The 24,162-nt window shown below is 34.2% G+C and overlaps 1 protein-coding gene across 1 annotated transcript in view; it reads right to left on the bottom strand.

Moving 5' to 3' along the window:
• Positions 1-23,086, bottom strand: part of LOC111697652 (transcription factor 7-like 1-A) — a 33,155-nt gene extending 10,069 nt beyond the window's left edge. The window contains exons 1-2 of the mRNA XM_023467727.1: positions 22,928-23,086; positions 18,493-18,733 (exon numbers count right to left, since the gene is read on the bottom strand). Coding sequence (XP_023323495.1) covers positions 18,493-18,733; positions 22,928-22,953 — 267 coding nt within the window. The 5' untranslated portion in view covers positions 22,954-23,086. The remainder of the gene's footprint in view (positions 1-18,492; positions 18,734-22,927) is intronic.
• Between the last annotated feature and the right edge of the window lie 1,076 nt (positions 23,087-24,162).

Genomic DNA, 24,162 nt, shown 5'->3' with positions numbered 1-24,162 from the left:
TTGAGAAAATTACAACATACAACTTAGACCGTAAAAAAATCAATTTAATTTCAAACAAATCCTTCAGATTTTACAACATATAGTCATCGATTATCTTTTGCCACATTTGTATATAGTTTATAATATTTTTTTAATTAATTTGTTTTGAATTTGATTATTTCTCTTGTTGCTTGCGCAACTATCTAAGAATGCCGCAGACCACTCACATTTTTCGAAATCAGTTAAAACGTTTTCTAAAAAAATAAAATATTATAAAATATAAACTATATACAAATGTGGCGAAAGATAATCCATGACTATAGGCTGTACTGTCTGAATGATTTGTTTGAAATTAAATGGATTTTTTACAGTCTAAGTCGTATGTTGCAATTTTCTAAATTTGTATGGGCGCTAAGTTATTGGGTACTAGACGGCTTTAACAAGTTTCTCCTTATAGACGCAACAGATAGAAGTAAGATTAGTAGCGATAAAAAGCGCTTTTTATCGCATTAAGTCTATACCCCCTTTCATTTTTCGCGAATACTCCCTTTAAATAAATCATATTTATATTGTAAAATAAAAATGTTTGAGAAATTTTTTATCTTACAAAAAATCAAGCTTATGATGTAAAGTAAACCTATTAGTCCTTATTAAAATCTATATTAAACGTTCTAACACTTACCATGCAGAAATTGAAACATAAATTAAATTAAATGCCGCGAAATTGCAAAATCTTTGCTTAGAAACAGACTCATGTCTTGATATGACTCAAACATGCGGAATATAAAACCCCCACTAGGATTTAAGGGAAGTGTGCATTGACTGCATAGAAACTACCCCCCCCCCCTCCTACACAACCCCTCATCTTCTTAAACTCATAATTCATTCTCCATTTCATTCCCTTTTTTTCTTTCTTTTCCTCATTTTCCTTATTTTCTTCATTTTCTTTCTTTTCCTCATTTTCCTTCTTGACCTCATTTTCCTTCTTTTCCTCCTTTTCCTTCTTTTCCTCATTTTCCTTCTTTTCCTTCTTTTCCTTCTTTTCTTCCTTTTCCTTCTTTTCCTTCTTTTCCCATTTTCCTTCTTTTCCTCATTTTCCTTCTATTCCTCATTTTCCTTCTTTTCTTCATTTACCTTCTTTTCCTCATTTTCCTTCTTTTCCTCATTTTTCTTCTTTTCCTCATTTTCCTTCTTTTCCTTCTTTTCCTTCTTTTCCTCAGTTTTAATTTTAGAACTTTATTTAACTATTGCTAAACATAACCTTTAAAATATCCATGATTTTGAATGTTAAAATTAGAAGTATATATTCGTAAATTCTTTTAAAACACACCTTCATGACATAGAAAAGACATAAAAAAGTTTAAATATATAAATGAATATAATCATTAATCATAACAATCTGTTGAAAGTAAAATAAATTTATGGACATTATTGAAAATCATTTTTAATACAATGAATTAACCCAACTAGATCAGATGGACAAAGAATAAGAACAATGCAGAAAATATTGAAGAACCAGTAGGATATTAGGACCTAGAAGGATATTAGGACCTAGTAGGATATTAGGACCTAGTAAGATATAAGGACCTAGTAGCTCTTTAATTATTTTTATCTTTTTTAATTTGCAATTGACCGTCTATCTATTTATCTATCTATCTGTCCAAACAAAGCATGTGCAAAGTCACAAACAAGCCTACGGACAAACTGCTTAAAAATAGACAATTTAAGCCCTTGATGTCAGGCCTACCCTTCAGCATGAATGATGTGGCCCCAATCATCCCCCCCCCCAAACTTCCCAAGAAAGGGTAAATTATCCCCCCCCCCCCAACCATGGGTACCAGGGTGGTGGTTATCCAAGGCCAATGCCCGACTGCAGGCCTCTCTCTTGACTTCTATGGGAATGCCTGGCACATTCCAACTGGGAAACGGGGCCAACAAAAAATAGGAAAAAATTTATAAAAATAGATGCAAAAATTCTAAAAATAAACTTATTTTTAAAAATTTAGCATATGCTTAAATGCCTGACTTTTTTTTTATAAATTCGTCATTGCCCAACTATGTGTGCAGTAAAATATAGTACTGTGGGGGCCCCGCATACTTGCTGCCATCTCGCGGGGTTTTGCAGTGGGGGAATCTAGAAAAAAAGTATTTATTTATAAATACCATCATCAAATTCACAGACAGCATAAAGACTGTCAATTTTTAAAGATTACTCAACAGAAAAAAATTTTTAAATTTATTTTGTGATATTTTTCTGGTTGGTTTTAACTAGTCTCCTCCACTGGAGTATCTGGGTGCATGAACCCATATTAAAGCCAGGGTTAGGTTACCCACCTCGACTGGGACATTGAACTCAACACCCTACCTAGATAGGGGGGTGTGGACGGATATAAAATACAAACATTTTTTTATGAATCTATATTTATTATGAATTTTTAGTTTTAAACATAAAAGAAAACCAAAAAAAATTTCCCTAAAATGTATGTCCTATTGAACACCCCCCAAAAATAGGCCACAGGAGATGATCTACCTTCATTCCAAGCATGGTATTTATAGGTTAAATTCAAGATGGGCTTTCTTTACATGGCAACCAGTCAAAGATAAAATTTAGCTCTATTAAAACATGTTTAAAATATGTTTATGTGGTAACCCCCAGAACTGTATGCCTAATTAAGAACTGAATAAAAGATATTTTAAACATCAAATGTAAAATAATCTCGAAGCCTAATGGAGCCTGGTCCATGTGAGGTTTAAGGCACATATTTAAAAAATTTCCACCCAAAATTAGGCAAACGTTCACACTTGTCTCAAGTTAATGTTTTTATTGTAAAACATTGAAAAAGTAAAAATTAAAATATTGAACTCCTCTAGCTGAAATAATCAAACCACCCTCTATCAAGACACCCCCCCCTGCCCCTCCCTTTCTTCCATATGTAATCCCCTCCTCTTTAACCCCCCCCCCCACTTCTGCATAAACCCTACCGCTTGCCATATTGTGTTAATGTTGATATTGCAGTGGATAAGGCCTAGACGATTCGTACTCTGTGCCTTTGAACCAAACCGACACACACACACACACACGAACACATGCACAGGGATATGAATTGTGACCCCAAAACCCAATCTGTTTAAGCCAAAAATAATAAAAAATAAGACAAAAAATTATTTTTTAGAAAGACTTTTATTATTATTACGACACTGTTACGTAGCGGTAGATTTGGGTTATAAGTCACAATTATCTCTTTGCAAGAAAAAGGACAAAAAGTGCGCAAAACAAACCTTGAATCCGCGCTTAATTCTCTATTATTATAATTTTGTTTCGGACTTTAATTTAAGAGGGTCATTTCTAGAAACCTTTATCAATACTTCTCACGCCCCATGTCAGGCTAAAAAGAGAGGAATTGAAGGGTTTTAGACAAATTGTTCAGGGTTTTTTCACTAATTTGTGATTAGTAGAGGTTTTTAGGGACAGGATGATCAGTTTTAGGACGTTTTCAATTTTTCCTTCTTTGATGGGACTAGGGATGGGGGGTTTTAGAGGAACTGAGACAAATCTGAAATTACAGAGGCTAGAGTTCTTCAAACAAAGAATACTCTTAGGTTTACTATTTCACAAGATTGGAGAAAAGTAAGAAGAATGGAGGGGGGGGGGGGGTATATAAAATATATATACATGGATACTAGTTAGGGACCAATTCAGTTCCTTCTCAATGTCAACACGAATAAAGGATGTTGAAATAATTCAAAATTTTATATTTAAGTTTTCTGACAGAGACGAATAGTTTTATTTTGAAACGCTTAGAGCAAAAAACCTGATGTTAACAGTAAACAACCCAGTTCGGAGTTTTTGTTTGAAGAATTATTATTGATATCTGTATCCTCAGTTTCCCATACAGATTAGTTTAAAACCTGCTCATCCTCATCCTTATCTTAGATACGTCCCATCTATATACTTTATCTGGGATCTTTCAAGATATGTTAGGAGTATTATAGGGTTAATAACACAGGACGAGGCTACAGTGAAGACTGTACGGAATTTGTACAATCTGTTTTCTTAGATTCATGATTCCCCTGAAAGTGAAACTGTAAACTTGTTTCTTTGTAAACCAAATCATTAATGTAGCCAAAAAATAGAATATCGAAAGAATAGAAATGAGAAAGAAAAAAAGGGTTCGGGGTAATAAAGCCAAAAAGAAGAAAAAAGTGTAAAACAAAATGAGAAGAATGAAAATAAACAGACTCAGGATTAACTCTACTTTACTAAAAAAAGAAGTAAAAAAGTATCGAGGATATAAAGGAGGGGGTGGAAGGAAGGAAGGAAGGAAGGAAGGAAGGAAGGAAGGAAGGAAGGAAGGAGGTAACGGGGGTCGTTGAGAGAATGAGAAGGGAGCGGAAGTAAAGTTTATGGAGCAGAACCTAAGATTAACTAAACTCAGCAAAATTCATGGAATTCAAAGAAATTAAGAACATTTCAAATTTTATGATTTTATTTTAGTATATTTCGAATACTAATGTTCAGCGCCTAAAGAATATCAGCACAATGTTTTATATCTCTACTAATGACGGTTCAACCACTAATTCCTCTCTTTAACCACTAAACGAATCCAGTAATCGCCCCTCAAATGATATTATTAATCCTAAAAAAATCCTGCTAAATTATCTTCGTTAACTTTCAACTTTAGCAGTATTTTTGGTGGATTTTCTTATTAAACTGCTGTCCATGAAAACCTATGATAAAGTCCTTTAAAAATCCCCTAAGCAAGGGTTGGTTTTGTCAAAATGATTGTTTCTTTTGGATGAATGATTACTCCCCCCCCCCCCCGAGGATCTAAAGAACGGAAGGGAAATAGACCTAATAAAGGCGGACCAGTGTGAACTGCAGATTACAAAGAAAAAAGTAAAAAATGTAATAAAATAAAGTACAGCCTATTTTTCATACAATAAATACATTTGTGAACTAAAAAAAAATATAGGGGTTGAATAGAAAAAAAAATCAATTTTGGGCGGAAGTTGAAGGCTGTCTAATTATACAGAAGATTTTACAAAAAAAAACACCTTTATTTCGCAAAATTTTGTAAATTTTGAGTCAAGAGTTGACGTTGGGATGCGTTCTATTAAATTTTTCCTATGAATCTTTTTAAATTGTTATGATGAAACCTTTCAAGAAAATTTTCCAGAAAAGAAAAAGATTGAACGTACTCGTTGTAACACTCTTATTGAAACTTTTAGTATTAAATTGGTTTGACCGAGGTTAATTTTCTCTCTTTTACAACCTGCGTAAAATTGGAATTTACTTCGTCAGCTTTCTAGAATTTGGCGCCAAATTTCGAAATCGTTTCCCAGAAAGCCTGCTCCAAGATAGCCTGCTATAAAGGTATTTGAGGGGGGAAGGTTGAAATACGATCTTAAAACATGAACTTTGTTCTATGTTCGAGGTGATGAGAGTAAATGAGTTCTCTAAATCTGTAGAATTTGTAAAAAATACAATCAGTCACAAACAAAAACATTTAAAAACAAACAGAACTGTGTAGTTAAGGAATAAATTCCCACGGAGGGAGGTGGTGGATGGGAGATAAGGGGGGGGGGCAGATCTATCTCCGAATGACAGATCTCCAACCAATTAGACTGATTGAGAAATCAATCAATTCAAAAACATGGAATGTAACCTGAGTTGCGGTATTTAATTGCAAATACGCGCACGACTCTGAAACCAGTGAGTATTCGAACAATTTAGTTTAACAATGGTTTAAGTGAAGAAGTGAGGTTATCTCCTGGTATCTGGGTGTGTAGGAGGGGTTCGACATATTGGCCGGGGACCGACAATGCATAAATCATTTGGCTTTGACACTCAAGGCAACTTAGTAATTAAGAATTCTTTTTACCACTCCTTTCATAGTATTATAGTGTGCTGTACTGTACGCATGTAAAAGGCTTAGAATTCTTAGATAATAAACAAATCTTTACAAAAGAACTTAGCAACTCTAATGCTCTAATCCCTTATCTTTACAACCTGGTGGTGCAAAAATTTGAAATTTCAAACGTTACTATTTGATTTGGCAGAAATCATAGTTTGAAACATCAAGTTACAAAGTTATAGGAATTGAAAATTAGAGGTTGAGGCAAGTGTTCAGTTCCTTTTATGAATCATATACAAAAATGTAACTTGAGTAAATAAAGATTTGTCTGTGATGACACGTGTTTATTTGTTAGTTGTTTTCTACCAGATTTTGTCTCGTGTTCCATGGCAGATTTGGAACACGATAACATTAATCAGAGATTATCTCGTCTTGGGTCAAACTGTAACATGAACATGAACCTTAGCTTAAATCTTGATTCTATACTAAACCTTATGTAATAAGAACCTTGATCTGTAAATCCTAAATATCAACCTAATCTTTCCTTTAGTCTGAACCTAAAATTTAAACCTAGCTCAAGTATCTATATAACTTAAACCTAAACCTAAACCTAAACCTAAATCATAACCTAACCCAAAACCCAAAACCAAAACCAAAACCAAAACCAAAGCCAAAGCCAAAACCAAAACCAAAACCAAAACCAAAACCAAAACCAAAACCAAAAATCAAAACAAAAACTAAACCTAAACCTAAACCTAAACCTAAACCTAAACCTAAACCTAAACCTAAACCTAAACCTAAACCTATAAACCCAAACATAAACCTAAACCTAAATCTGGTTTGTCCATCGATTAATAAATTACACCCCCGCACTGCTAATAATTTGCTCTAAACCCAACCACCAATTACTACAGGTGATATCTATAATACAGAGGATGTATCCCCGGACCTTGAGCAGGGTTTAAGACAAAGTATGACAGGATATTATCCTAATAATGATTGACAGGAGAGTAGATTGTTTTGAGCTCTGGAACTCCGGGAAGTTCTGACCAACGACTTTTTATATTTTATCTTTAAACAATTATTTAATTAATGATAAAATATTTTGTTAAAAGTACAACACGGGACAAAAGAAGTTTTTTTTCCAAAGTCTTAAGATCAACTAAATAATAAAGCATACAAAAATGAGTTACTTCTAAAAGAGACACAAATAAAATAGAAATATAAGAATATTGAAAATACAAAATATATTGTGTAGATATTAAGTATATTATATAGGACGGAAATATAAATATATTTCAAGGTTTAAATCTACTAAATACAAAGTTCTTTAAAGATTCTATAAACCTTCAAACGTTGGGGGTCCCACCCTTCATCCCCTCCGCTGAGCCCCCAGGTTTTAATCATGCTGGTTCACTAATGAAACAGAGAGGAATTAAATATTCTTAAACCAAGGCAGAGTTCTGTCGGCTTGTCAAAGCAGTTTTCAGGCCGACTCCAGGCAATCTCTCAAGCCGAGATCATGCAGGGGGTATCTCAAAGCACTAGGCATAAAGCATACGAATATTACTCCCATAAATCAAAGTATGTGCTTGCATATAAAAATCAACTCAAGTCTGAATTCTCTTGTTTTGACAGGGAGGTATCAATCTTGATAATTTAGATAATCATTTAATCCATATTTTTTTAAATTTTTAGATAAAGAGATTATTAACAATTGATTGCTTCTGTTCACAATATTATTATTCAACCTTATAACCCACTTTAGTACACTTACTTACACTTCTTTTATACTGCCAACTTCATCAACTAGACTGCTACAACAAGATCGACTTCCCCTTTATCATATTTAACTTTTTGTAGTTAATATATGACGTTTTTTTACACATTGACTCTAATCCAATTTCTATACAGCCTATTTACTTTCTTAGTAAACAAATTTAGGTCTCACTTAAGTTCTAGAACGAAATAATCTTCTTTAAGTCACTCACTCTGATCACATACTTCAGACAAATATTAATAAATGACAAGAGTTAATATTATCCATTTCCACAATTCTCAACAGCACCCCTCCCCCATCTTCATTCTTTTCCCATCAACGAGCAAAACACTACGAAATCATCCCCAATATATAATTTGCNTCAACCCTGTCTGCACAATATCCCCCGTCCCTCGTTCCTTCCTTCCAAATCTGTAAAGCAAGGATTGGTGTAGATTTACATTTCCTGGTTTCTTTTCATCATATTCACAATAGGGATTATTAGGGGCGGGGGCAGGGGGAGAGTTTTGGAGGGTGTAGATTTATCAAAAAATAATATTATACAATACGAGTTTGAGGAGTTCATAGTTCTCATAAAGTACTTAATCTGCAACAGTTGGTAAACAGAGGTTTTGTTAAATTCCCCTTCATATTGTCATGCTTCAAATACAAGATTAGAATAAAAGATTCCTGCCAGAAAGGCGGGGGGGCACTTGACACTTCACTTTTTATGCCCGTCAAAAATGAAGCTTAGAAGGATTTGGGTTCTTAACTCTTTTTCTGTCTTTATCTCCAGTTCTCGGGTTTCATTAGAATCAGAACAGAGAAAAAACTAGGTCTCAGGTCTCAACTATCAGCTTAATCCAAACCAAAGTATTTCAAGGGAAATACCAAACCAAATCATTTCAAGGGAATATTCAACCAAACCAAACCATTTGATTTATTTAAAGGGAATATTGGACCAGGGCATATCATTTGATGGGAAATAACCAAACCTTAATCATTTTAAAGTAAAAAAAAAACAAATAAAATCATTTCAAGGGAAAATTCTACCAAACCATACCATTTGAAGAGATAACCAAACCAAATTAACTTAAGAGAACATAGGACCAAACCGCAACATTGCAGGAAAATAACCAAAGAGATAACCAAAACAAAATTCGTTCAAATTTATTTTAAGGAAAACAACCAAACTAAACAATTTCAAGAAAAATAACCAAACCAAGGGAAAGAACCAAATTAAATTATTTGAAGGGACCATTCGACCAAACCAAATCATTTTAAACTGGGGGTGAGGGAATCTAAAAATCAACTGTTTCAAGTTAACCAAACTCTAGAAGCTCCTAACAAAACCAAACAAATGAAATTGTAAACCAATTCAAGCATATATATATTAAAGTTGCATCAACTCTACCCAATTTGAAGAGAAAACAGACTAAACGTGCAAAATTCAAAATTATTTCTGCTTTAACAGGGAGGTAACGCTGCAAAAAAATACTTTATTGTAACATTTTTACGGCTTTTTGATAATTGAGCATGAATATTTTCAAATATTGCATAATATCAATTCAGGCGGGGGCAGGTTTATGATAATACATTCGTCACAGCGGTCCCTATAATAACATACAGACAGACTTGAACTGAACCAGACAGCTGCATGTATTTGATGTTGTTAAGAAGAAATAGTTTTAGCTTGACAATCATTAATTTAGAGAAATAAGTTTTTACTCTGTAAACCCTGCACAAATGTTGGGTTTTATTTTATATGGACTATTTAGAATCATAACTTGGGTCAAATAATTGTCATTTTATTCAACAATTTTCTAGGTCCCAGTATAACAGTCCAATCCATCCGCAAGCAGAACAGAACTACTCAAAGAACGAAACGAGACAAAATAATGTAAAGGAAATGACCTTTTTCCTCAATCTCAAAATTTTTCCAATAACCTGAAAACCTGATGGTTCAAACCTTTAATATTTCGAATGTAGATTATTTGATCTAACAGGAACAATAGTTTGAAATATCAAAGGTCTGACACATTGGGTGGCAAAGAAATAGGGATTAGAAAATCAGAGTTTGTGGCAAAAACTCAATTCCTTCTTGTAATTAGATGTACTTGATTAATTAAATAGACAGAGGTCAAAATAACGCTAATCTTAAACGTTTATTTTCGATCTTTACGCCTTAGTCAGATCACAGTGGATATTCACGGTGACAACTTTTGAATTTCAGCATATAGGGTTGATCCTTAGATTTCAGGATTAGAAATATTAATCCATGGAATTCACAGAACAAAAGTTTTGACCTCAGAACAAATAAATGTGAGACAAGAAATTCTAAAAATTAGGACAAGCACAGACTGACATTTAAATTTATCTTCATGTTTTTGTTTGAACATATCTAATATTTGCACAAAATACTTCATCCAAGGATTTATACATAAAAAGATAATGCTTAGAAACAAGCAATAAACTAAAAAGTAAAATTTTGTAAAAATAAAATGTCGGACAAGTTTTATGTTGAGTTAGCTCAAGCTGGCGCCTTTAAAGAGCATGAAGGACAAACATCGGGTTTCTATGGATAAAAACTAAACAAACAATATTCATATTTGCCAGCTTGAAATCCGGGAAGATTACAGGAATATCAGCTGACGGGCCAATCAGCTGATGTTGTTATCAGCTGATGTTGTTTATAAATAAAAATCGGACAGATTTGAACTTTAATCTTTTTGAGAATGTCATAAAAACTAGCACAATGCATAGCTTTAAAAAAGAAATTTTTTTATATTTAGATTTGTGAATATCTAAATATCAAAAAAATATGAATATATATAGGCATGGATGTTTTGCTGAGCAGAAATTATAAATTATAGGTTAGTGGTTCATCATATTTATTTATAGATGAATGTATTGTAATCTGGATATGCGGATATCTTGGAGTTTATTATTTTTTTATGAGAACATCTTGAAATTATTATAAAGGATGAAAAGCTTTGAATTTCTTTTTCATTATTTAAAAAGTTGCTGAATATCACACTTTCGTTTAGGTTATTGTTTAAGTTTGAGGTTTTAATTAAAGTATCCATATATGCTAATGCTATTACTCAATACCCCATCTAATCAACAGGCAGGATAAAAACCATTGAAAAAAGTTATTAAAACGAAAGCTTGGATGTTCATTGTTCATAACACAGTGCTACCAAAATACTGTGAAATAGGAAAACGATATTCAAGCAATCTTATGGGAATTTGATGTTTTTATAAAGGAAATGGGGGTACCAGCTTCAATCATTCAATTCAATCAATCATCAATTTATTAATTGAAACGGGTCTAAGTTCATTGCACATTTGCTATGTTTCATGTTCATTGGTTGAACAATGTGAATTTAAAGAGTTTTCCCTGGAAAACAGATAATTTTCACCCTGTTACATGATTAATTAGATTATTTTTGTAACTTGAATGAAGGTCACCCTGTAAGATGAATTACGTTCACCCTGTAAAATAAATAAGGTTCACCCTGTAAAATAAATAAGGTTCACCCTGTAAAATAAATAAGTTGTAATATAAATAAGGATCACCCTGTAATTTTATAAAAGAATAAAGAAAGATTCCCAGTGATAAATGTTAGTTAAAGCCTAGCATGGGTTCCATGGGATCCTTTGAAGGATTTGGTGTCATACTGCCCCCTCCTCCCCTTCACCCTCCCCTTCTCTCCCCACCCCACCCCTCCCATGCCCTGTATTCAGAAACAGACGTCTGACCTGATATATTTATATTACGTATTAACATTTAACACTGCTTTTCCAGGCATTTATATATATATATATATATATATTTATATATATATATTATATATCCAGGCAGACTGATATATCCAGGCATATATATATATATTATATATCCAGGCAGACTGATATATCCAGGCATATATATATATTATATATCCAGGCAGACTGATATATCCAAGCATACAGACAAAAATCTAGAATTCCGCAATGTTTCCTAAATTATGGAATGCAATTGAAATTAGCCTTAAAGAAACTAAATCTGCAAAAATATTTAAACAAAGAGTAATCAATATTTATCTTGAGAATTATGAGAGGTTTAAATGCGAAAAACCTAGTTGTAAATCATATGAGTAAAAAAACTGAAACTTTATTAGCTTATTTGTGTTTGTGTATCCACCATCCTTAACACCCTTTATTTTAATTTATCTCTACATTAAAATCCCTCTGATCTCACCCTGCCACAGATCACCTGACAATCTCCTTCCTTCCAATCAACTCCTTACCTATCCAAAAACATAATTTGATGTGTGTAACCAATTATAATCATTATTTATCGTTAACTAACTTAGGGCCAAGCACTCATAACAACCTACCCTGGTTAGGCGGGTCCAAACTGCATAGTAAATTGTGATTGCTTATTTGTAATAGCTTTGTAGTTGAAAAAAAAAGATGAAAGAGGACCTAAAATTGTTCCCTAGTACTTAGTGGATTAGGTGTACGTAGTATTGAATATAGAATTATATTGTTGGATAATCTACAGGGATGAACAGTTTACCAAGTATAAAAGAACTGATAAATCCAAACGAAATTATTTTGAAAAATCGAAGTTGAAAGGTAGGAAAGTGAGTAAAAGATCAACGAGAATATTCTTGAAAGAAATTTTCAAAAATCAATTAAAGATCACTGAATAAAGACATTTTTATTCTTTCTTCCATTAAGACGACCTTTAAAAAATTAGAAAAAAATTCTAAGCTTTTGATAGAATTCTTTGAGTAATACATAAATAACTTCTCTAACCCGTTCTAGTTGTGATGAAAGGAAAAAAAGGTTTTTATAACTGGACCCGGTCTAGGTCTAGCCTTGGGTCTAGGTTTATAGGATTCCAGGCATTGATATTTAATCCTTTAAAGTATATAAACACCTTCATCCTATATTCACTGCATTTACTCTCATTCAATACAACCCTATTCAAGGGGAGCCACGGGGAGCGAGGGAGGGGAAGGGGAGGAAGGGAAGGGTGTGAGAGATGGGGTATAGGACTTCACTGGAATAAATTAAAGCAATATAAAAGTGTATGACAGGGGGACACAAATCTCAGACTTTTCTGTTGTAATGTTTCTGCAGAGATATCAACGGAATACAGGGAGATATCAACGGAATATTGGGAGATATAAACGGAATAGTGGGAGATATCAACGAAATAGTGGAAGATATAAACGGAATATTGGGAGATATCAACGGAATATTGGGAGATATAAACGGAATATTGGGAGATATCAACTGAATGCAGGGAGATATCAACGGAATGCAAAGAGATATCAATGGAATATAGGGATATACATAAACGGAATATAGTTAAATATTAACAGAAAACAGAGAGCTATTAACGGAATATAGAGAGAGATAAACGAAATGTTGGGAGATATCAACGGAATGCAGAGAGATATAAACGGAATGCACGGAAATATCAACGGAAAACAGGGGTAAATAAATAAAATACAGATGGATGTCAACGGAATACAGGGAGATATCAATGGAATATAGAAATATATCAGCGGAAAACAGGATGATCACAACGGAATGGAGGGATACATCAAATTAATACATGAGGGCATTATAAAATAGAGAGAAATTTTAACGGAAATCGGGAATAAAAAAGATATCAACGTATATGTATATGTTAAAATTATTACCGACATACTTCTCAACAAGTTTATCTAAAATTTTATAGAACACAAAACTAGGAATTCTATGAGAACTATATTTAAACTCAGTACACACACTGACACAATATACATGAGTTCTATGCCCACTAATAAGGGAGTATGAGGGTTGTCTACATTGAAAGAACAGCAAAAGAGTTTGTAAAAACTCACTGAAAGAATCGCTAAAAACCACCTGGGATGCCCCCCCCTTCCCTTCTCTCTAGACTTAATATGTGTTAGCCCCCACTCCCCCCACTTCTATTGAAAATTTGCGGATTTTTGTCTAGCCGTCTGCATGTGGTGGGACGGGCATAGGGGAACTTAAACATTATTGTATGATATTTCTAGGCTTTATGTGCTATCATATAATCATAAAGGTATCTTTTTCTGGTGCAGTCGGGGATTAGATTTTGCCTTATGCTGCACTTTTAATTGTTTAATGACAAAAAATAATTTAATTTTAAACTGTATTTGTTCTCTTTCTGTGATAAATTAATGAATCTGTGGAGTCCGTGGGAATCATCGGGTTGCTCCGTAAATGCTCGGAACTACGGAAAGAATAGAGGTATTGTCTCATAGAATGATAGAACAGAAATATCATTCAAAATAATTCTTAGATTTTGTCTAATCTTCCCTCCTATAGTTCTGTATTCTACCTAAGTGTCATGAAATCAAACTTGACTTTATCCATTCAAACTTTTTAACCTCCCACTTTACTTTCTCCACCTACACTCTTTCCCCGTTCTCCATAATTCCTTTCCACCCTTCTCCTCCTTTTTTCTCTCCTCCTTTTATCTCTCCTCCTTTTTTCTCTCACTTCTTCTCCACTTTTATTTTCTACTCCTTCTTCTCTCACTTCTCCTCCCCCTTTCTTATCCTTTCCTTTTTTCTCTCACTTCTCCTCCTTCTTTCTCCTCCTCTTTTCTTTTGAATGTCTTTTCCTATTTCCTTCACCTTCTATCTCCTCCACTTTCCTTCTCCTTCTCCTTTCTTTTCCCACTTCTCCCATCTTATCCCCCTTCTCCGCCACCTTCTATCTCCTCCTCCATTCTCCTCCCCCCCTCCCCCTCTGTTTTGTCTTTAAGGAAGAAAGAATAATAAAGGTATCAGATAAAGGCTAGGTTGCTAGATTAATGATTAAAGGATGAAAGGAAGAAAGTTCACAAATAATTATTTAATTAACCAGGAGACTCAGGAGATCTTAATTCTACACCTGAAGCCAGGAACCAGATGATTTTCGTCCCAAGGTTTGGATGACAAAGCAGGAAAAAAAGGTTGGTCTGCATGTAAATATGGGTGAAGGATAGCTCTGGATAAGGAATGAAGGATAGGTCTGGATGAAGAATGAAGGATAGGTTTGGATGAAGAATAAAAGACAGGTTTGGATGAAGAATGAAAGATAGGTCTGGATGAAGAATGAAGGCTAGGTCTGGATAAAGAATGAAAGATAGGTTTGGATAAAGAATGAAAGTTAAGTCTGGATGAAGAATGAAGGATAGGTCTGGATTAAGAATCAAAGATAGGTTTGGATGAAAAATGAAAGATAGGTCTGGATAAAGAATGAAAGATAAGTCTGGATGAAGAATGAAGGATAGGCCTGGATTAAGAATGAAAGATAGGTCTGGATGAAGAATGAAGGATAGGTCTGGATGAAGAATGCAGAATAGGCCTGAATGGAGAATGAAGGATAGGTCTGGATGGAGAATGAAGGATAGGTCTGGATAAAGAATGAAAGATAGGTCTGGATGAAGAATGAAAGATAGGTCTGGATGAAGAATGATGGATAGGTCTGGATGAAGAATGAAAGATAGGTCTGGATGAAGAATGAAGGAAAGGTCTGGATGAAGAATGAAAGATAGGTCTGGATGAAGAATGAAAGATTGGTCTGAATGAAGAATGAAAGATAGGTCTGGATAAAGAATGAAAGATAGGTCTGAATGAAGAATGAAAGATAGGTTTGGATGAAGAATGAAAGATAGGTCTCGATGAAGAATGAAAGATAGGTCTGGATGAAGAATGACGGATAGGTCTGGATGAAGAATGAAAAATAGGTCTGGATGAAGAATGAAGGAAAGGTCTGGATGAAGAAGGAAAGATTGGTCTGGATGAAGAATGAAAGATAGGCCTGGATGAAGAATGAAAGATAGGTCTGGATGAAGAATGAAGGATAGGTCTGGATGAAGAATGAAAGATAGGTCTGGATGAAGAATGAAAGATAAGTCTGGAACGGATGATTGCAAGGATGACTCTGCAAAACTATTGACGTGTCTGGATACCGGTTGCCGCTATTAAAAGAACAATTTATCAAATTTTGAAAATTTAAAAATAGTTTTCAAATATTAGGATCACCCTTGGAAAATACGAAATATATGAGAGGGTCAGAGATATCTTAGCAGATAAAATGTATAATAGTAGGTTTAGGATACAAACAGATATCAGATTCAGTTTAGGTTTAGGATACAAACAGATATCAGATTCAGTTTAGGTTTAGGATACAAACAGATATCAGATTCAGTTTAAGGTTAGGATATAAACAGATCAGATATAGTTTAGGGTTAGGATACAAACAGATATCAGATTCAGTTTAGGTTTAGGATACAAACAGATATCAGATTCAGTATAGGTTCAGGATACAAACAGATATCAGATTCAGTTTAGGTTCAGGATACAAAAAAATATCAGATACAGTTTAGGTTTAGGATACAAACAGATCAGATACAGTTTAGGTTTAGGATACAAACAGATATCAGATTCAGTTTAGGGTTAGGACATAAACAGATCAGATACAGTTTAGGGTAAGGATATAAACAGATATCAGATACAGTTTAGGTTTAGGATACAAAAAGATCAGATACAGTTTAGGTTTAGAATACAAACAGATCAGATGCAGTTTAGGTTTAGGACACAAACAGATATCAGATACAGTTTAGGTTTAGAATACAAACAGATCAGAAACAGTTCTAGAATACAAACAGATATCAGATTCAGTTTAGGTTTAGAATACAAACAGATCAGATACAGTTTAGGGTTAGGATACAAACAGATATCAGATACAGTTTAGGTTTAGAATACAAACAGATCAGATACAGTTTAGGCTAGAATACAAACAGATATCAGATTCAGTTTAGGTTTAGAATACAAACAGATCAGATACAGTTTAGGGTTAGGATACAAACAGATATCAGATACAGTTTAGGTTTAGAATACAAACAGATCAGATACAGTTTAGGTTCAGGATACAAACAGATATCAGATACAGTTTAAGGTTAGGATATAAACAGATCAGATATAGTTTAGGGTTAGGATACAAACAGATCAGATTCAGTTTAGGTTCAGGATACAAACAGATCAGATTTAGTTTACGTTCAGGATTTAGGATTTAGGATATTTTTTGGGAGGTTAGGGTAGTCAAGAAAGCATTCCAAATGGGGTTTGAATATTGTTAGCATGCAGTGTTCTAATACGGCATTCCAAATGGAATCTGTATATTGGTAGGATGTAGTGTTCTGATACGGCATTCCAAATGGAATCTGCATGCACAGTGAACATTGCACAGCGATCGGGACAAAGTCTTTCAAGTGGGTTCTCTGCATGCTGGCAAAATGCCTAGTGACCAAGATGCAGTATTCCAAGTGGGTTCTCTGCATACGGGCAAAATGCCTAGTGACCAAGATGCAGTATTCCAAGTGGGTTCTCTGCATGCTGGCAAAATGCCTAGTGACCAAGATGCAGAATTCCAAGTGGGTTCTCTGCATGCTGGCAAAATGCCTAGTGACCGTGATGCAGTATTCCAAGTGGGTTCTCTGCATGCTGGCAAAATGCCTAGGGACCAAGATGCAGTATTCCAAGTGGGTTCTCTGCATGCTGGCAAAATGCCTAGTGACCAAGATGCAGTATTCCAAGTGGGTTCTCTGCATGCTGGCAAAATGCCTAGTGACCAAGATGCAGTATTCCAAGTGGGTTCTCTGCATGCTGGCAAAATGCCTAGTGACCGTGATGCAGTATTCCAAGTGGGTTCTCTGCATACGGGCAAAATGCCTAGTGACCAAGATGCAGTATTCCAAGTGGGTTCTCTGCATACGGGCAAAATGCCTAGTGACCAAGATGCAGTATTCCAAGTGGGTTCTCTGCATACGGGCAAAATGCCTAGTGACCAAGATGCAGTATTCCAAGTGGGTTCTCTGCATACGGGCAAAATGCCTAGTGACCAAGATGCAGTATTCCAAGTGGGTTCTCTGCATACGGGCAAAATGCCTAGTGACCAAGATGCAGTATTCCAAGTGGGTTCTCTGCATACGGGCAAAATGCCTAGTGACCAAGATGCAGTATTCCAAGTGGGTTCTCTGCATACGGGCAAAATGCCTAGTGACCAAGATGCAGTATTCCAAGTGGGTTCTCNCTATATTTCCAACCCAGATGTAGACTACTGTTGTAAGATAGGAATTGGCAAAAGTGCAACTGAATGTTTTTGCAACGGTTTCCCCCAAATCAGATGAGTGCAATTAAAGGCAGATAAAAGCCAAGGTCAATAAATAATTGATCAATAGATGTATCAACAACAACTACCAAGGTTAATAGATTTGTTTACTTTCAGATCCAAGCTTTCCATCTTTATCAAACCAATAAACAGTAACCATCAATACCTATCCTGCACTATGCATCCACACTAGTCCAACTTTTTCCAACCTTATCCATTATCTCATAAGTCAAACTTTATTCATCACTAGTCTTATTTGTTAATTTTTTTGATCTTTTTATCCATATCTTATTTGTCTAAATCAATTTTCTTTTAATTTTCCAAGATTAAGTCAATTTTAACTTCATGTAGATTAGTCTAGAATCATCTAAAGCGAGACCAATTAGACTGTGGAGCAGAAAGGATTGTTGTTTTGATTCTAAATAGTTCAATGAAAATGAAGCACTTCAATTCTGCTGTTTATCAGTCACAATAAACTTATTCAGTTGATTTTCAAGCAAATAATAAAACTATTTGCTTTAAAACAACTCTAATACATTTAAGATTGATTAAATGTCATATTCCTATTCCACAGTTGTATGGGTCTCACTGTATTTCCAACCCATCCCATCTTCCTATATTTCCAACCCATCCCATCTTCCTATATTTCCAACCCATCCCATCTTACTATATTTCCAACCCATCCAATGGTCTTCTTATATTTCCTACCTGTATTGCATCAGTATAGGGAGTAGGAGAGTTTCCATCTACAAGAGTACTTGCAAACACTACTCCTCCAGGTTCTCCTCCAAGTACAGGGTTCCCTTCTCCAGGTTGTCTGCTAACCTGTGAGCTGAACCTGTTCCCTGGCAATACAGTTGTAGAGTTTGTGTTTATGTTTTCATAATTTAAATAATTGTCTGTTGAAGAGTTGGAATCACTATCTGACCAGATGATGCAGCGCAGCGGACTAAATGATACCATTACATTAAAATAAAGATTTTTTGTTAAACATATTTTTTCGTAAATATTTATAGTTAGAGACTAATCTGAAATGTGGGTCGGTTAATAAACATTTCGGAGAAAACGACAGAAAAGAACATGCTGTAGAAATCATTTGTTTAAAGGCCAAAAATATTCTGGTAAAACCTTAGATAAAGCAGTAAATTTTAGATAAAGCAGTAAATTGTTGAATTCTTATTAATGCTGACATTATTTTACAAAGATTTCCGTTCTAACAGTGGAAAAGTATATTTAGATTGGATGAGCTGGGACGGATTGAAGAGAGAGAGAGAGAGAGAGAGAGTAATTTTCCAGTCCATTATTTAGCCCTTTTCTTGGCCTCTTTAATAGTTTTTACTTTGGAATAAATAGGTTTTGGTTTGTAAACGTTAATTTAGTTCTGTAGTTTAGTGCACTTTACGACGTTTCATTCAATTCAACAGATTCCTCAGGTTCAAGATAAAGCTCAGGGTTCATTCAGAAGCTTTATCTTCTCAGGGCATATGCAGGTCCTGGTTTAGTCATGTTAAAAGAGATCTTAAGCGAAAAAATGGAGTAATTGTATTTTATCAGAATCATTTTTTCATAAAATAAAGTTTTTTTCGACCCAAGAAGGAAAAATGTAGAAAGAGAGGGAGAAGACAAACGAATGAGCGTGGAAAAGAAGGCAAATAGAAGGAGAGATACTAAGGAGAAAGATAAGGAAAAAAGAAGGAAGATTGGAGATGAAAGAGAAACAGAAAATGGTTAAAAGAAGGTTGGAAAAAGAAGAGGAAAGATGAAGTAAAGTGGGGAAAACAAGGAAAAGGGAGAAAAGAGAAGATAAAAAGAAGGGGGAACAAAAGAAAAGAGGAAATAGCAAGAAGAGAGAAGGAGGAGAATCTAAAGAAAAAAGGTGAATATCAAGAGAAAAAAATAATGCAAAGTAAAAGAAGGAAGACAGAAGAAAAGAAGAGAAGAGAAAAAAAGAGAAAAGGAGATATTAATTGAGAAATAGATATAAAAAGGGGAAAAGGGTAGAAAAGAAGACGAAGAGACAAGAAGAAGAGGAAAGAAAGAAAACAATTTTAAAAAGGAGAACTTCTAGTCATCACGTTTACAAGTTGTTTGATAAAAAGTTTACAAATTTATTATTGTAATTCTTTAAATTAACCAATCTTTTAAAAAAATAATGTGTAAAAAAGAATAAGCCAGAAGAAGATCTGATGTTTGCACTTGCGTACTGAATATTCATTCGCAAAAAAAGATTTACCTTATCAAACTTTTAAAATGAAAAGGACAACATCAATTAATCTAAATATAAGTTTTTAAAATCGTGTCAGAAGTCTTGTATTTCTTGTATTTCTCCCTCGAACATACCTGACAATGTACTTGCTAATATTTCTAGTATGTATGTCTGATGTAACAACTATGGTAAGGTTAGGTCCTATCAAGGCTAATTATACCTAATATTATCCTGGAGTGAGCCCTAATCAACCCCCCCCCCACTCCCAATCACAATAATTTATCCAGAATTAATAATTTCATACCTCATTAATACCCAATCTGGGGAACTCATGTATAATTATTTTGTACATAATTAGGCCGCACATGCTATTGATATGCTACATAAGCTAAATATATGTACATGTTATGAACATGATTAAGCTATAGATGAGTATATTGCACATTGCACAATCTAGGGTTGCACAATCTACAAGCATATTTAGAGTTTCCAACGCAAGTGGATTGGAAACCCTAGTTTAGATATATTGAATACATACAGTGAAAATCATAAAACTTTGAAATAGGAAGACGACTTTTAAACTCAAGTTATGATTTTAGATATTCCAATAAACATGAAACACAGCAATTGTGCAGTGTACACAGACACAATTCACTTGATAAGTTGATTTTCAATCTACTGGTAAACTATTTACAGGGTTATCCACAAAGGATGAGACTTCAGAGACGACTTTACATACATGAAAGATTGCTCAAATGTCGTCCACAGTTTCCACAGTTTACTTTATATTTTGTAAATATATATATATTAAAATTATGTCCTTTAAATAATAGTTTGATTGGTCCAAATATAAAATATTAACTTTATGATTTTAAATATTTGTCTGAGAGAAAATAAGGAAAAATGCTTCTTGTTTTAGTAATATTCCCGTACAAAAGGCAATCAAGGTGTTTACAATAAAGTTTCAAATCCAACCCAGGCCTACAATCTACATATTGGATTCATTGGTCTCAAATTAAACGATGTTTATAATATATATATACACTTTGGTAATCAATGCACCGGATACCCCCTTAGTGCGTATAGTGCGTATTTACAAGAAATTTTCTATATCCACTAATCTACCGATACGTCAATACATCTTACGCAATATTGCGTTGATAAATTGAGGTAAGCGTACATATTGTTATTACGCTTAGCCGGAAGAATGGGTTGGATTGATGGGCCTAAGGCGGGGGAGGGANGTATCCTATATGAATAAGTGTCTTGTATCCCCTGTATCCTATATGAATAAGTGTCTTGTATCCCCTGTATCCTATATGAATAAGTGTCTTGTATCCCCTGTATCCTATATGAATAAGTGTCTTGTATCCCCTGTATCCTATATGAATAAGTGTCTTGTATCCCCTGTATCCTATATGAATAAGTGTCTTGTATCCCCTGTATCCTATATGAATAAGTGTCTTGTATCCCCTGTATCCTATATGAATAAGTGTCTTGTATCCCCTGTATCCTATATGAATAAGTGTCTTGTATCCCCTGTATCCTATATGAATAAGTGTCTTGTATCCCCTGTATCCTATATGAATAAGTGTCTTGTATCCCCTGTATCCTATATGAATAAGTGTCTTGTATCCCCTGTATCCTATATGAATAAGTGTCTTGTATCCCCTGTATCCTATATGAATAAGTGTCTTGTATCCCCTGTATCCTATATGAATAAGTGTCTTGTATCCCCTGTATCCTATATGAATAAGTGTCTTGTATCCCCTGTATCCTATATGAATAAGTGTCTTGTATCCCCTGTATCCTATATGAATAAGTGTCTTGTATCCCCTGTATCCTATATGAATAAGTGTCTTGTATCCCCTGTATCCTATATGAATAAGTGTCTTGTATCCCCTGTATCCTATATGAATAAGTGTCTTGTATCCCCTGTATCCTATATGAATAAGTGTCTTGTATCCCCTGTATCCTATATGAATAAGTGTCTTGTATCCCCTGTATCCTATATGAATAAGTGTCTTGTATCCCCTGTATCCTATATGAATAAGTGTCTTGTATCCCCTGTATCCTATATGAATAAGTGTCTTGTATCCCCTGTATCCTATAAGAATAAGTGTCTTGTATCCCCTGTGTTCCGGAAATGACTGTTTATGAACTCAGTGGGATATTTCTTCAGAATAATACAATTCTAAAAGTTTAAGCAGTTAAATTAAAATTTAGAACTTTTAAAACATCCGAGTCATCCGTTCTTCATTTCTTCATTTCATCCTTCTTCAACTTTTATTCATTAATTGAATCCAACTCCATCAGCATCTTAAGCTCATATCAGTATGTAACAGAATACACGAAACCTTAGAAGAAAGAAAGGGGGTTTCTATGGTTTAAATTATATACTACAAGCCAAAAGGGTTTCCACACCTTGGATCACATGAGGGGAGGAAGGCCAACCACATCAATCTCTAGTCCGAACAACATTCTCATCATTTTCTCGTCCGAACCACATCGAAATCCTCGTCCTTTCAATATTATTTTTTTTAAGTGTCCGATCCTTGAAAATAAATACATTTTTAAAAAATATGGCGACGTTAGGGCATAGATGAAATATCAAATTTTCCCAATTAAATTTTAGATTTGTGTAAAAATGAAAATGCTCCATAAACAATGTTCTACAAAAAAGCGTCTGTATCTAGGGGGTTGGGAGGGGTTCAATGCGTCACTGACATATGCTATACGGATCAATATTTCATTGATTTTACGACGGGCCGTATTCAGAAGTTAATATAATAACTATCTACATGTATAATATACCTACTTACATTACTTTTACTTAGACAATTTCACCCTGGGTTATGTACAAGAATTTAACACATGTACAGAGTACATAGAGGATTGTATCGTGCTTGTAAATGGCTTTAATATAATGGTATTTTCCTGTGAAGAGAAGCCGTGGAAATCATCTCTCCCCTAACTCCAGTGTAGTACTGAGACGGTTCAGCTTCTCCTGCTGTCAAACCCAGCTCCAGTATACACTCTACACCCTGCAGCAAGTATTCTACACTACACGGAGAAATATCAGGCTTTCTACCTTGCTCTTCATCCGTTCTAGTCTATACCCTGAAGTATACTAGTCCTGTGCAAGTTTTCTTAATGATTTCTGTCCATTTCTAAAAATCATACAATCTTTCTTACGTAATTCAAAGATCTTCAAAGATTGCATTACTAAAATTTAGTCCCAAACTAAAACTAAATTATTTCAACACTAAAAATATTCTTAATAATACAAAAGTTCTTTAACTAATCGTACTCATATCCTGGAAAATTCGTTAGTAGTCTTACACTAAAGTCCCTTCTATAGTCCTAAACTAGTCGTACAATTCACTGGGACTATTTTCTAGTCCCATTCTTTTCTTTCAGTCCAATTCTAAGTCTTTTTTCAGTCGCAATAATATTCTTACATATTGCACTTTTGTAATAATGCTTCAAAAGTCTTTTAATAATTGTACCACACAAGTCCTATTATCCTTAAAATGGACCTAATAATCCTTATATCTTAGATATTTCAAACTATAAATTCTGTTAGATTGAAAAATCCAAGTTTAAAATATTAATATATCAGGTTGCAAATAAATAAGGATTAGAAAATGTAAGTTTGCGGCAAAGACTCAATTTCGTTGTACTAGTCCCAAAGTCATTTAGTTCAAGTATATTAGTCCTTTATAAGTTTCATAATTTGCCTATTTTATTCTTATGAATAAATCTTATCCAAAATTCCTATTCCTTCCTAGCTCTAATGAATCAATCTCTCGTTGTTCATAAAATTTATGTACAGCTGTTCTAAATTGATAAGAAAACGAAATTAATGAATATACATATATCCAGTTTTCTAACTTGAAAGTTGGCTTATTCGTGTTCATTTTCTCTTTGTTTTGAGCAACGCGACGGTTTATTTCTCAGACCTTTCTCTCTCTCTCTCTCTCTGGTATAGAAGAGCCTGAACTACGGCAGTATAAATTACTTGACTGACGCAGGGTCGGATAGTTTCCTCATTGGTCCAATATTTGGCGCGAACTCTTCTCATTGGTTCAAATTCGGGGTGAAAGTCAGGTTAAAAAACCACATAGCAAAACACTAAAGTGGGGCAAGATATTTTATAAAGGCAAGCGGTC

The sequence above is a fragment of the Eurytemora carolleeae genome, unplaced genomic scaffold (assembly GCF_000591075.1).
Source record: "Eurytemora carolleeae unplaced genomic scaffold, Eaff_2.0 scaffold115, whole genome shotgun sequence".
NCBI lineage: Eukaryota > Metazoa > Arthropoda > Copepoda > Calanoida > Temoridae > Eurytemora > Eurytemora carolleeae.
The sequence above is the reverse complement of the archived record's forward strand: the minus strand, read 5'-3'. Positions and strand labels throughout refer to the sequence as shown.